The sequence below is a fragment of the Zalophus californianus genome, chromosome 3 (genome assembly GCF_009762305.2).
Source record: "Zalophus californianus isolate mZalCal1 chromosome 3, mZalCal1.pri.v2, whole genome shotgun sequence".
NCBI classification, from domain to species: Eukaryota; Metazoa; Chordata; class Mammalia; order Carnivora; family Otariidae; genus Zalophus; species Zalophus californianus.
Genome location: NC_045597.1, coordinates 12,425,830 through 12,439,413, shown reverse-complemented (window position 1 = coordinate 12,439,413; position 13,584 = coordinate 12,425,830). Strand labels below are relative to the sequence as shown.

General features: G+C 42.5%; 1 protein-coding gene across 28 annotated transcripts in view; it reads right to left on the bottom strand.

Moving 5' to 3' along the window:
- The window catches only part of DOCK9 (dedicator of cytokinesis 9), a 283,449-nt gene that overhangs the window by 62,878 nt on the left and 206,987 nt on the right, over positions 1 to 13,584 (bottom strand). For all 28 annotated transcript variants that reach the window (XM_027590615.1, XM_027590627.1, XM_027590636.1 and 25 more), the window contains exons 28-33: positions 10,324 to 10,470; positions 10,027 to 10,110; positions 9,245 to 9,356; positions 5,990 to 6,168; positions 5,433 to 5,546; positions 3,424 to 3,538 (exon numbers count right to left, since the gene is read on the bottom strand). In XM_027590615.1, coding sequence (XP_027446416.1) covers positions 3,424 to 3,538; positions 5,433 to 5,546; positions 5,990 to 6,168; positions 9,245 to 9,356; positions 10,027 to 10,110; positions 10,324 to 10,470 — 751 coding nt within the window. The remainder of the gene's footprint in view (positions 1 to 3,423; positions 3,539 to 5,432; positions 5,547 to 5,989; positions 6,169 to 9,244; positions 9,357 to 10,026; positions 10,111 to 10,323; positions 10,471 to 13,584) is intronic.

Genomic DNA, 13,584 nt, shown 5'->3' with positions numbered 1-13,584 from the left:
GTCTGGGAATCTCTGCGACAGTTCTGAGCAGAAATGAAATGTAACTTAGAAATAAAATGTGTGACATCCGTGAAAAAAACAGCATTTGAAGTCAGAAATCAGCCCCCACCTCAGTGCTATGGAATTTTTAAAAGTAATAGATTGAATTCCTGCTTAGATAAGATTTAAGTATATCACATAATTTAAAATGACTATCAAACTTGTACATTCCACGCTGAACCAAAAGGCATGCCTCCAGCTCAAATGCCTGGCTGGCTGCGCAGGCTGTATGAAGAGCCTTTTGGCACCATGCTCCAGCGAGCTGTAAGCACGGCCTCCCACACCCAACACCTCAGAACAGGCCAGCCATTTTCAGATTTTAGGATGCAAATTAGCTGTCATGGACTGAGACGCTTCCTTTTTTTAAAGATTATCTATCTATCTATCTATTTAGAGTGTGAGGCGGGGAGGGGTAGAGGGAGAGAAAGAATCCCAAGCAGACCCCACGCTGAGCATGGAGCCCAATGTGGGGCTAGATCTCAAGACCCTGAGATCCCATCCTGAGCCAAAATTGAGTTGGATGCTCAACCCACTAACCCACCCAGGTACCCCTAAGACACAGAAGTTAATCCCTCCCTCTACCTAACACTCAGGTTTATCCATCACCAACATCCCCGAAACTGAATCAGCATATTAAAATTAAGAAAAGAAGAGCCAGGGGAATTTGAAAATGTAAAAAATGTAAGTGATGGCTAGAACATGTAAACACTGGTCCCAGGCTGCCTCATCCCAGAACAGAAACCGTGTGATGGATTGTCATGGGGAACAGGTAAAAACCTACGAAAAAACTATGAGCCTTTTTCTATACTTAGAGATAAAACATACTTTATGACCAAATTTTAATTATAGTTCTCCTAATATAACCATACTTCATATATAATGTAGAACATAATGATCATGAGAAAGAGGTCCTCATTAAAGTAAAATTAGACCTTAAATTCCCAGGGTTTTAGGCTCCATTCCAGAAATGGAGTCCTAATCTAAGGCAAACAGATGGAAATGCAATAAACCAAAATCAACATGTTCAGTAGAACTATATTCCCATTGTGTGAGTGTGTGTGTGTGTGTGTGTGTGTGTGTGTGCTTAAATATCTCAGCCCAGTGCATTTTAAAAATCTTAAACAACATGTAAGTAAAATGAAAAGCAGTTTGGTTTACTTCTGTCTTCTGTGTATAGACAGCCCAATGCAAAACACTGACCAGGTGGAAAAGGGAACCCTGAGCCTAAGAATGTGTGCCTTTTAAAGCAAATATAATCTCGGAGTAGATTTATCCAGGCAATGAACAGTTCTAGAAATCTTCATGCACCAAGTTCCAAAGGCATTTAAAAACAATGCCGAAGGTGCATTCTCAATAGGTGAGGAAAGAGGATTTCTACTAAATAGAGATGTAAGGAGAAAGTCTGCTCTTGAAGGATAAGAACCAGGACTCAAGTTAACTGGAAACTCCTCAGTAAATAAAAGAGAAGCTACCAGAAAACTAGCAAACCCAGTTCAAAGGTGGGGGCTTTTCTGGAAGGCATTCCTAAAAGGGAACAAGGATTTAAGTCTTTAAAGATGGGGGTAATAGAGATGAAGCCTGAGGATAAACAAGTCTGTTAGGTTGAATTCCTAAGAAAAGTGGATTCAGATCTTGAAATTTAAGAGAGTGAAAAGGGATTAAATCAGTCCCTGATACTTTTCATAACTTCATCGTGAACAGAGAGCAACTGAAGGTCATTAATGCCATTCGAGTCTTGGTAATGATACCCAATGGCTCATCTTTATGTTCTCATGGCAACCTATTCCCTAACAAGGTGATGAAGAATTGGAAAATAAAGTCACAGTCAAAGCATCACCTCATTCTAGTTTGATCATTTCCAGAGTCTTGAATCCTACAGAGTATTGGTCAGGGAGTTAAGATTTCAACACATTCCTGGGCCCCAAGAGTCATGAAATTGGCTCCTGAGAGTGTACCACAAAGCATGCATAACACTGAAGAATTGTGCTTGTTATAATGGCAGTCAGATAATGTCACCATGCCCAGCACTCTGCACATCGCAATAGCTCTCCACTCCTTGCCATGACTCTGTTTTGGAGATGTGGACACTGAGGGCAAAGAGGAGAGACATGCTGCTCAGGGCAATTAGTAACTGATGGAGTCTGGATCCCAAACCACCTCTGTCTGACCTTAACGCCAGTGCCGTGAGCTCCTGCAGACAAAATCTTCCCGTGAAAGTCCCTTTCCCGCCCCTGGAGCAGTGGCTGGGCGTGTGGGCAGAGCAGGGCAAAGAAGACAAGTGAGGGCCCCAGGAGAAAGGCAAATACAGTCAGTCTCTGCTCTGAGCATTCCGCATGAATTAACTCACTTAATCTTTACGATGCCTAATGAGGTAACTACAACTATGAAAAATATACACAAGCATTAGTAAGATTAAAGACTGGAACTGTAGGATAAATCTGGACATTGGTGTGGGGTTTCTGATTTTACATTCTGCTCCCTTTCATCACCTACATGAAACAGCATCTTGACGTCAACAACAACAAAGAAGGTAAGGACATAAATTCAGAATAAACAATGCTCCTGCAAATTAAAGGGCTTAGAGGACTGCCCTTTATTCTGCCCTGTGAGTTACTTCCACCCACTGGGTGTCCCAAGCACTGGCCACGGCAGGATGCTTCATTTATTCAAAATGCAGTGAAAAAGAAAGACAGAATACACCTGTGAGTGTTTGTGACAATTCTGTGAAGACACATCTACTTTCTTGTTGTACCATTATCTTTATGAAGGATTTGGCACAGGTGCTTAATTAATCAGAATATTAATAAGTACATTTCTCAGGCATTTTCTTACACAGCACTACTCAATTTGAATCTTGATTTATGCCATCTGTTTTCTTCCCCATGGGGGTAGCTCTTAACATTGTATCAGAGAGAAAAATATCCTAGGAAAGATTTTATAAAGCCGATTTTAGAATTGTATTCTTGCCATAGGCCACTATCTCCTCGGTAATTATTCTATCACATTTCATCGAAATCACTATCACCACAAATAAATCCTACCCACATCCCACCCCCCCACACACACACCTGCAAAGACATTCCTTTTCTAAAAAATCCAATTTGAAAGTTTAAAACGCTACATTAAGGTAGGCACTAACAGCAGACGGCACAAGCCCGTGATTAGGGTGTACCGAATCTGCAATGCCTGCCGATTCGGGGGTCTGTATTTCAGGGTCGAGTTAAGGGGCTGCAATCATCAAATATCAAGACCAGGCCAAGAACAGTCGGGGCAGAAACTCGGACTCCGAGGCCGTCCGGTGAGGGTCGGGGCGGCCCGCCTCGCGCTGGATGCAGGCGCACACAGGATCAGAGCGGAGGGCAGCGAACCGCGTGCGAGCCTTACCGAGGCCGGAGATGGCGCCGAAGAGCTCCTTGTGCAGGCTGCCGTCCGGCGCGATGCCAGGCTTCTGCGGCGTCACCAGTGGGGTCGCGGCTGGCAGCGAGTCCTCCTTCACAGTCTGTCCCACCAGAGGGGAAGAAGAGATAACCGGAGATGACTTTCAAAGAGCCATCGGCTGTTCTCGTTAGTGTGGGGGTGTGTGCCGATGCGGGACGCAAGGGCCCTGCGGGGGCGCGCCACGTGGGGGAAGCCGGTGCCCGGCGCGCACGACCCAGAGGCTGGAGCATGGATCAGATGCGGCGCGGGTCTGCACACAGAGCCGACTTGGTGCCTAAAGCCACTGTTGGTTGCCGCAGAAGGCCTAGCACGTTCCCCCGCCAGAGCTCGGATGCCCAGCATTTCCTCAGACTGTTTTTTCCCTTAGGAAAAGCCTCAGAGGCTCTTTCTAACTGGAACACTGGTTTTTCTCTCACATCCGAAATCCTCCCCAAATGATCAACAGTGACAACAGCAGCCCTGGAAAGCTCTACAAGCTTGCAGCTTCGTGCGAACTCTCAGTCAATGGAGAAATTAGGTAAATTTTGAAGTTCTGTCATAAAAGGGCTTTTTCTTTGGTGATTTTTCTCAGGACTGAAGAACTACAAGAGGTAGCATTAGACCCCGAATTCCTTATTCGGATCAGAAAAGCAGACAAGTTCAGAGAATACACGTGTGAAACACAACATTGTATGGGGTGAGATTAGTGCCCTTTGGAACTACAAAACACGTTCTACACATGTGGCGCGTCTCAGTGTGCCATTATTTAGGACATGTATTCAGAGGTGGAGAGACAGCATTAAAATTCGGGACAATGCATCACTGGGGGGGGGGAAGGGACAAAACACAACATGAAAATTCCCCAAATGTACGTAATAATCACAAGGTGGAAAGACTAACAACTAAGCTCGTTCATGGGTCCAGAATAAAAGGCAAAAGGAAATTACTATACTGGTAGCACTGTGCAAATGAATGCCAGATAGTCTCCACCCTAAACATTTTGAGATCATTTCTGGGATCGTCCTTCAGTCAACTTAATTTCCAATCCATCTTCCAGTAACTGCATGAAGATAATATAAAGTGGTCAGTTTTTGGAGGTGGGGCCATATGTCACTCATGTTGGCCTCCCTGACATCTAATTTTACAGACACAGAGAAATTTTAGCCCAAAGATGTGGCTTTTCCAAGACTGTGTAGCATGTTACCATCAGAATGAGCTAGCACGGAGCTCTCATACTACACAGGTTAGAACTACGCTTTTCTTCTTAACCTCCTCTCCCCATAAACTTTTGTTGAATGTATAGAGAAGGTCCTTATGTCTTACAAGGTACGGTCCATCAGGAAAGCATGGTTTTAAATAACGATTTTCAGCCCAAGAGTTGAAGGTTTACTGATTGACCCCATCTTCGCCAGAAATGCAATTAATCAGTACTATGGATTATTATGGTTTTAGTGGCAAAAAAAAAAAAGAAAAGAATGGGTGTGTCTTGGGTTGAATAGTATCCCCCCAAATTCATGTCCATCTGCACCCTCAAAATGTGACCTTATTCGGAAATAGGATCTTTGTAGATGTGATTAAGATGGAAGGTAAAATGAAGTCATCCTGGATTAGGAGCCTTCCATCCAATCACTGGTGTTCTTATAAGAAAAGGAGAGGATTTCAGAGATTGTACAGATACACACCAGGAAGAAGGCCGTGTGAAGACAGAGGCCAAGACTGTAATGATGCTGCCACAAGCCGAAGAATGCAAAGATTTTGGGCAAGCCCTGGAAGCTAGGAGAGAGGTACGGAACAAACTTTTCACACACAGCCTCCAGAAGGAACCAACCCTGTGGATACCTTGACTTTGGACTTCTGGCCTCCTGACTAAGAGAGAATGAATTTCTGTTGGTTTTGGCCACCCCATGTGTGTTCCTTGGTTACAGGAGCCACAGGAAACAAATGCAGGCTGTGTCCAGGTGTGTATGCTTACGTACACTGCCGGGGTTCACAGGGAAGGGCGACACATCCCTCACGTTGATCCGCTGGACATTCTCAATCAGCAGACCGAACAGAGGCAGGTAGAGAGTGGCTATCCTTGCTTGATGGCTCTGAAATAAAGGCACACGGTGCAAGTTTATCCCATGGCTCTGAGAATTGAATGACGGACTGAGCTGGCACTGGCCATCTCCTGCATTTGGATCCTCCCTATAAAGACTGCTATAAGGGGGTGCCTGGGTGGCTCAGTCGGTTGAGCATCTGCCTTCAGCTCAGGTCACGATCCCAGGGTCCTGGGATCAAGCCCCACGTCGGGCTCAGTGGGGAGCCTGCTTCGCCCTCTGCTGCTCCCCCTGCCTGTGCTCTCTCTGACAAATACATAAATATAATCTTTAAAAATAAATAAATAAATAAATAAAGACCTCTATTAGATTTTAGTGTGTAAACAGAGAAGAGTCTTAGTGCCGTTACCACTAATTTTCTAACGGGTTACTTTCTTCATATTACTTAAAGGACATTTATCAATCCATATTTCCTTACACTGGAGTCCACTCACCCTCGAAGCATATCTGTCATCAAAAGAATGCTTTATCAGCAGGTTCTTGAGCACGCTGATGGCAATCAGCCGGACCTCCCTAAACTCCTGGAGGGCGGTCCCCACCTCCCTCAGTAACAGTCCCACCAAGAAGTGGTTTCTGCAGAACTCGTCTGTTAATGAGTAGTCAAGCTGGAGATCTGAAATGAGGATAGATACTGCTTTAGTTACAGAGCCTATCACGCATTTTGAATAAAATAAAAGTCAAAACCACCCTCCACATTCAGCCCACCCTGTGTGTCAACAGATGTTTAGACTTAGGTTCTAGTGAGAAAAGGTCAATGATCTAAAATACTGCTCCACTTCCTATCACATCAGACTCTTAAATTTAAATACAGATAATTGCACTGGATTTTGATTTTAGAAGACATTACATCTTGCATAAATATTAAGTTAGTGAAAAGTTTTAATACCAATTTTTAGAACATACAGCATGTTATATTACAAATGAAATGTTGTTATTTACATGAAGGTAAGAAATAAACTTACTGTCTAACTGACATTATAGAGAAGTAATTTGTACATAACAAACATGTAATTAAAGAAAGAAAAATATACATGGTCTCTTAAAATTTTCCTTACTACTGGAGTTTGTTAATCCGTTTACTGGTCATGAAAGCCTATATAGTCCCATGAAAACCCAATGTGTTTAAAATGAACAAATTAGCATATAACCTATTTATTCTGCTGTCCCTGAATGAAGAACTTATTTAACATGATTTTTAAAAATATATTCAATACTTCTGCACCTCTAAAAGCCAGTTAAAAAAAAAAACTAATATAAACTAACACTGAAATACACAAAACACCAAACTAAACTAGTAAATCATCAACAAGCTAAACGATCAAACGGAAAGCTCTTCCAGAGAACAGACAGAAGGAGACATGAAATCTGCTGAAGGAGGGTAAATAGAAGCGGCTACACATCCCTCTAAAGCTGAAATATACCTTTCAGTAAGCTGTAGCTAGGACCTGAATTCTTATACTGAATCTATTACTAGAGGAAAATCTATAGACACCTTCTTTGACTTTGATTCCCTATTAGTTACTTCTAAACCTATCCAAAATACCGACCAAAGTTCTATGCAGAAGCAAGGGAAAGTATCCATCTTTCCAGAATAATTATGTCCACTGTATGGTTTTTTAAGCTTTCTTTACCCTAATGACAGTGCACAACTTGAATTCACATAAAGCCCTTACGAAAATACTATGGGTTTAACTGTGCAGAGAAGGGAGGAACAGGTAAGGGGAATGCTAAAAACATGTGCTCCTATCAGTGTCATAAGGTACATTATCTGCAGGTGACCCACACCCACCTGCCGAGGGCAGCCCCCCGTGGCACCAAATACCCTCATGGTCTACTAAGAGCTTTTAAGAGTCTCCTGGGCACCTGAAGGATTTCATGTCCCTCAGCTCTGCAGGACAAAAACACAGGACCCTACAGGGTATAGGGGAAGGTGGGCATCAGCACACATTCACTGCCCAGCCGTAGGGTATAAAGGACTACCCTCAGTATCCTGACAGGAGAAAGGAAGAGGGTCACAGTCTCCAAGTACAGGTGGGTTAGTAACTGACTGCAAGGTGAGGGGAGCGAGACAAGGTTTAGAATGAGGTCGGGGTCCTAGGAGAGGGCAGAAGGAGACGTGGCAGGCTCCACGTTAAGAGGTGCTGAGTGACTATCTCGGGAGGAAGGTGAAGATTCCCCCAGAGAGGTGGCTGTGTGAGGCTGAGGAGTGCCGGCATGGGCACGCCCATGTTTGAGGAGCTGGGAGTCAGCAGGAACGTCTGAAGTGGGGGGAAGAGCGGGGAGCAAGACCAGACAGGTGGGCCAGGTTGCATCCGGGATGCCAAACACCCGGTTGTTCCCTCGACCCAGGACACGCAATCCCTGGCTTTCTCCTGATCATCACTCCAAAGTCACCCTGGCCATGAGGCTTTTCCTGGCCGCCCTTTCCCACATGCCCCGCTGCTCATTTCATATCCCCCCTCCTGGCTTTAGTTTTCTCTCCTAAGCCCTCATCATTAATACCGCACATACTACACTTAGGTAAAACAGCTAGGGATTTTCACCCTTGTTGTCCATGACTGCTTCCCAAAGTCATGTGCATCCTAGACACGGTTGAATGCCAACTCCAGGGCCCCAATCCCCCTTCTGACTCCTTAAAAGGCAGTCCAAGTCGATCTTGGGGAAAGATATTTATGTCTCTGAATGAATGCTTTTGTGTGTTTCTCTCTGAATTTCAGAGGCCACTGATTTAGGGTGTCGTTGATAGTTTGGTGGCATCCTTCTGCTTTTTCTTTCAGCGTAATCAATCCCCAGGTACATACAAGGCACTAAACTTAGTAATATTACTTGACAGACCTGACAGACTAATTTGATTCATTTGACTTAGTGAAGACAAAGAAATCGCTATGAGTTTACTCTCTTCAAACTTTAAGAAGATACAGAACAGTTAAAGACTCAACATGCAAACATAAAACACATGTGAAAAGCCGTGTTGCTTGTGATTTAGGTTACTGCCACCCCTATGGACAAGGACTATGAAAATGGTGGAATAATACATTTTTAGAGTAAAGCAGGGCATTCTGTTTGTTTGACCTCTTAAAGAGATACCCTAGAGGACCTGGTGACCCCAGGAGCAAAACCCAGATCCCTCCCAGGGGTGTTAAGAGCAGTATCTTAGCTACAGGGAGAATAAATTCACTGGTTTATCGTGAATTTAAAAACTGATCCAAGTATATGGGAAATGCCTAAATGAAGAGCATATATAAGCATTTCAGCAATGACTTGCATTCTTTTTCTTTTACAGGAGGAAGATGCAAGAAAGCAAGCGTCACACCCCACACCTACCTACAGGAGTGTCATTTGACTCCACAGTTGGTGAAAGAAAAGCTAATTCATAAGAAAAAAAGGAAAAGTGAAACAAATAAAAATAAACCAGAGTAAGTAAAATGGATTTCTATTTAAGAAAAGGAATTTTTCAATGAAAAAGAGTCACACTGACATGACCTGAAGTCTAATAAGTTTGCTGACAAGTTAAGTTCCCATACAACATTTTATCAATGGTTTTTTAAATGGAAATTTAACAAGAAAAAACTTAATTCATGAACAAAAAAAATCAGAAAATTCTAATGTCATATCTGAATCATTCTCTTATTAAAAATGAAGGGCTTTTTACGAAAAGACTCAGACTAACATATATAAAGAGAGATTACCTTGGTATCTCTGAATCCTGCCCTTTCCAAATGGCATCGGTAAATTCAAAGGTATGTAATGTTCGTGATTGCACACCACACGGAGAAATTCAAACTTGTATTCAAAGAGGGTCTGCAGGGAACAATGGTTAGTAAAAATTAAGTGCCTCACTGAATACTTTATACAGCGTCCTAAAAACCTATTAGAAATCATACAACCAGTCATTAGCCTCTTGACCCTCTTAAAACTGCATGCTCTATGCTATGTTATAGATTTGAGAATGGCTGTGGGCATTTGTTTGAAAATTGGGAACACATTTCATTAAACAATGTCCTCCACTAACTCTTAAGACATTTATTATTTACGTTCCTCCTATGTCAAAAAGGATTTCAGGCAGCTTATAATTACAGACACAGACTTAATACAATAAAAAAAATGAGTAAGGCAGAGCTTTACAGAGGGAGGAGGTAGATAATCCTACCAGAGAAAGGCTACATGGTTACTTCTATTACCATGTTAAATAAACTATGATTTGCAACACATACACTTTTAATTTTGCAGTTGAGAAGTCTTTTCGGTTATTTATGAGGAAATCAGTAAGTATGTTTATTGTACATCCAGAACTACTGCATCCCTAATATTTTACACATTAATGCAAGTACTAGTTAGTACTAGTTAGTATCCCCAAAAGGGGACAACAGTGCCTCTGGGATGGAAAGAAAACTGTGACGTGAGCCCAAACAGGTGGGTTTCTGGATATCAATCTGTGAGACAAAAAACCAGTGTGTAACATACACGCTACCTTCGGGTCTCCAGGAGCAAAGCAGCTGATGTAGTTGTTGATCTGCTTAAAGACAAAGCCCCTGTCCATGAAGGTGAAACATCTCTGCAGAGAAACAAGCCACAAAGGTGAGTATTTAGGCCCTAGCTTTTTTTTTGAAAGTTGGGTTGAAATCAGCATTTACTGTTAATAAGTTTATCTATCCTATAGCATAAAAATGTGTCATTGGTATCGACTGAGCAATTACTGTACACTAGTCACTGCTAGAATGAACATTTCGCCACCTGACTGACACCCTCTGCGCCCTGAGGTCCCTACCTTGATGAACACAGCAAGGCTGTGATTTGCATTTTTAGATGCCTCCGGATTATCTCGAAATTTCTGAGTGATGTGCGGCATCAGCATATTCACAACGGTTTCCACAGCGTGATGATAGGATGCAGGAAATCTCTGGTTTCGCAATAACTAAAAAGAATTTAGAGCAAACGTGTGTTATTTTTAAAGTTGCAACCCTCTGGGCGGGGGGGGGGGGGGGCGGGGCGGGGAATATCCCTGAGTCCATTTTTAAAAAAAACCCAGAGCTCCAATCTTATTTATCTAGAATGAGAAAAGAGAAATTATTCTTTCTTCTCTCAAAATACTGTACAGATATTCTCATACCTCATATAAGTGATGTGCATTAGACCTGAAACCCCAAACTTCAGCCTGAGAAAGAGCCTCTCGGAGGTACTTGTAAAAATGTGGAGATGTACCTCTACTCCCAGAGATTCTCATCAGAGCTGCGTCTTTACTGGATACTTCTGGTGGCTTGAATGCCTGTACCTCTCAGAGAATTCTTTAGAAAACAGTGGCTCAGGTTTAAGCTTCAAGTATTCAAATGGAAAATAAACAGATCAGAGACTGTATGTCACTGGTTCAATCTGCTTAGAAACGGTCCTCTTCAGGGGCGCCTGGGTGGCTCAGTTGGTTAAGCATCTGCCTTCAGCTCAGGTCATGATCCCAGGGATCATGGGATCTGCTTGTCCCTCTCCCTCTGCTCTTTCTCTCTCTCTCTCTCTCAAATAAATAAATAAAATATTAAAAAAAGAAACAGTCCTCTTCAAATTAACTTTACATAATAATTTCTCCCCATCAGGAATGCTTACCTACGAAATTATACAGACCTCAGCAGTTAGCTATCATGGGCTGTGTATCTTCCACACATCAGGCATTGCACTAGTACCTGTTTTTATGTGCTTTTTCATTAAATTCTTACAAGTTTTAACTCTCATTTCACAGAGGGTCGGAGAGGTCAGGTAAATGTGTCTTCAGTCAAGAACTAACAAGTAACAAAGACTCAAACCCAGATCCACCATGAGTCCAAGGCCTGTGTTCTTTCTGCTCTTTGACACTTTGCTTCCCCACCCATGTGCCCAATAAATGAGAAAAATTACTGAGAACCTATATGTGAAGGGATCTGAATTATATGCTCCATGACATTTATCCACTCACGCATGTGATTCTAACAGCCACAACAAGAGGGTTATCTTCACCATTTTACAAATGAGAAAACTGAAGCTTAGCGAGATTCAGTAAGTACTAAGTGACCTTCCTTCTCCCTTTTAGTGGTGAAACCCCTGGGTTTCACAGGTGCACACTGATGCCAAGCAAAAGACTACATTTCCCAGCCTAACTTGACCGAGTTCTGGCCAATGGGCTGTAAAAGGAAGACTGTGCTTTTCCCAGCCATGTCCATGGGATGCTTGCCTTCCAAGTCTTCTTTACCATTGACTAGAATGTGGGGTGGTGGGTGAGCCAGCTTTTCAACCGTGCGGATGAAGGTGACACCTGGGCTGGATAATTGGAGAGGAGCTTGACTCCTTGACCAACCCTGGGGGACAAGCCCACCACTCTCAGAGCTACCTACTGGCTTATAATTTTCCAAAAAAGAGAAATGAACCTTTTGTCTTATTTAAACCATTATTTTGGTCTGTTTTGCAACAGTCAAACCCGTATCCCAATATCAAAGAAACAGTATTTTCTAAAACTAGAACTGAAACCTAGTTATTTCTGCATGCATTATTTTATGCATTAAATACCAGAACCTATTGTGAATTTTGAAATGCCAGCTTTACAATAATCTCAATTCTCAAACAAATAAGAAAACAATCTTTGCAAACTTATAAACTCAAGAATCCAGTGAGGGAAGAATCAAGTAATAAGTATTTAAAGTTTACCCACTTTCAAAAACAGAACAGTAAATTTGGAAATTCCAAAGGGATTTTGTTCTGTATATGCAACCCCATAACTCTGTATCCTGAGGGGTCAGCCTCAGTAGATGATCAGCTTCCTGGACCCCAGGCAAGGCGACCTCAAACCACCAGGCGTGACTGCCCACTACCCAAGCCGGCTACTCCTGAAAAAAGGTCTCTCAGGAAATACCCGAGGCCTTCAGAATGGGGCTTCGTCAATGGCTGCTTAAACCATGAAAAGTGGATGGATGGGGTGGGCACCACTTAACCTATTTGTCTCTATTATCAAAACGAAAAGTGGGACAACCAGGCATTGTATGTCTCCCAGTGTGACACAGCAGTACCAATTATGAAGTATTCTTGCCCCAAAGCAAACCAAACCTAAATCAAACGGAGCTTCAACATCACCACAAGTTTACAGGAACCATGGGGGACAAAGGACCCTGACACGTAACACTGTGAGGTTACGATGTGGGAAATTCTGCAGGACAAAGGGCCCCCCTACTTCAACAAATACACTGCATTAAAAAGCAAACAAATGGAGAAGGAACAGTTCGAAAATCTTAAACTTCACAGACACATCAACCACATGCACTGTACAGACTGCGTTTATATCCTGATTCGGACCAACTGACTGTCAAAGGGCATTTCTGAGACACCTGGGGAAAACCAAATACAGACAGGGTGTCCAAAGACAAAGAAGAAATGTCGCTGACTTTGTTGAGTGTCATAATGGTACAGTGCTTCCATCTCTTTCAAAGGCTTTCTCTGTTAGAGAGGACACACTCAAGTATTTACAGATGAAATGACAGAATATTTGGTGATTGTTTTTAAAATGCTCTAAAAACAGTGTGAAGGTGGAGATGTAAAGTCACAATGGCAGCATGCCAATAACTGTTGAAGGTGAGTGACAGCTTCAAACATGAGATTCATTCAACTTTTCTCTTTCCTTTCATGTTTATTTAAAACTTTCTATAATAAGTTTTCATTAAAAAGAAAGAAAATGTGGTGAAGAATGGTGGATAATTAACATACCAACCAACCAACCAACCAACCAAGCTCTTCCATGATTAGGGGTCAACTCAGTGCCTTTGAAGACTGAAATGAAGCTCTCCATGCTGCAACAAATAGCTATTGTCAGGAGCCCTAATTTGGCAACAAAACAGTGAGGTAAGACAAATCTAAAGGTGATAAAGACCAAAGTAATTAGATATTGTTATGGAGACTACTATACACTGAAACAGAAGAAAATGATCTAGGATAATGGGCAGCTGTCCAGAGCAGTGAGTATAGACACACGAGCTCGGAGGAGAGGGCACTGAGACACGAAGACACTTGTCACCCAGAC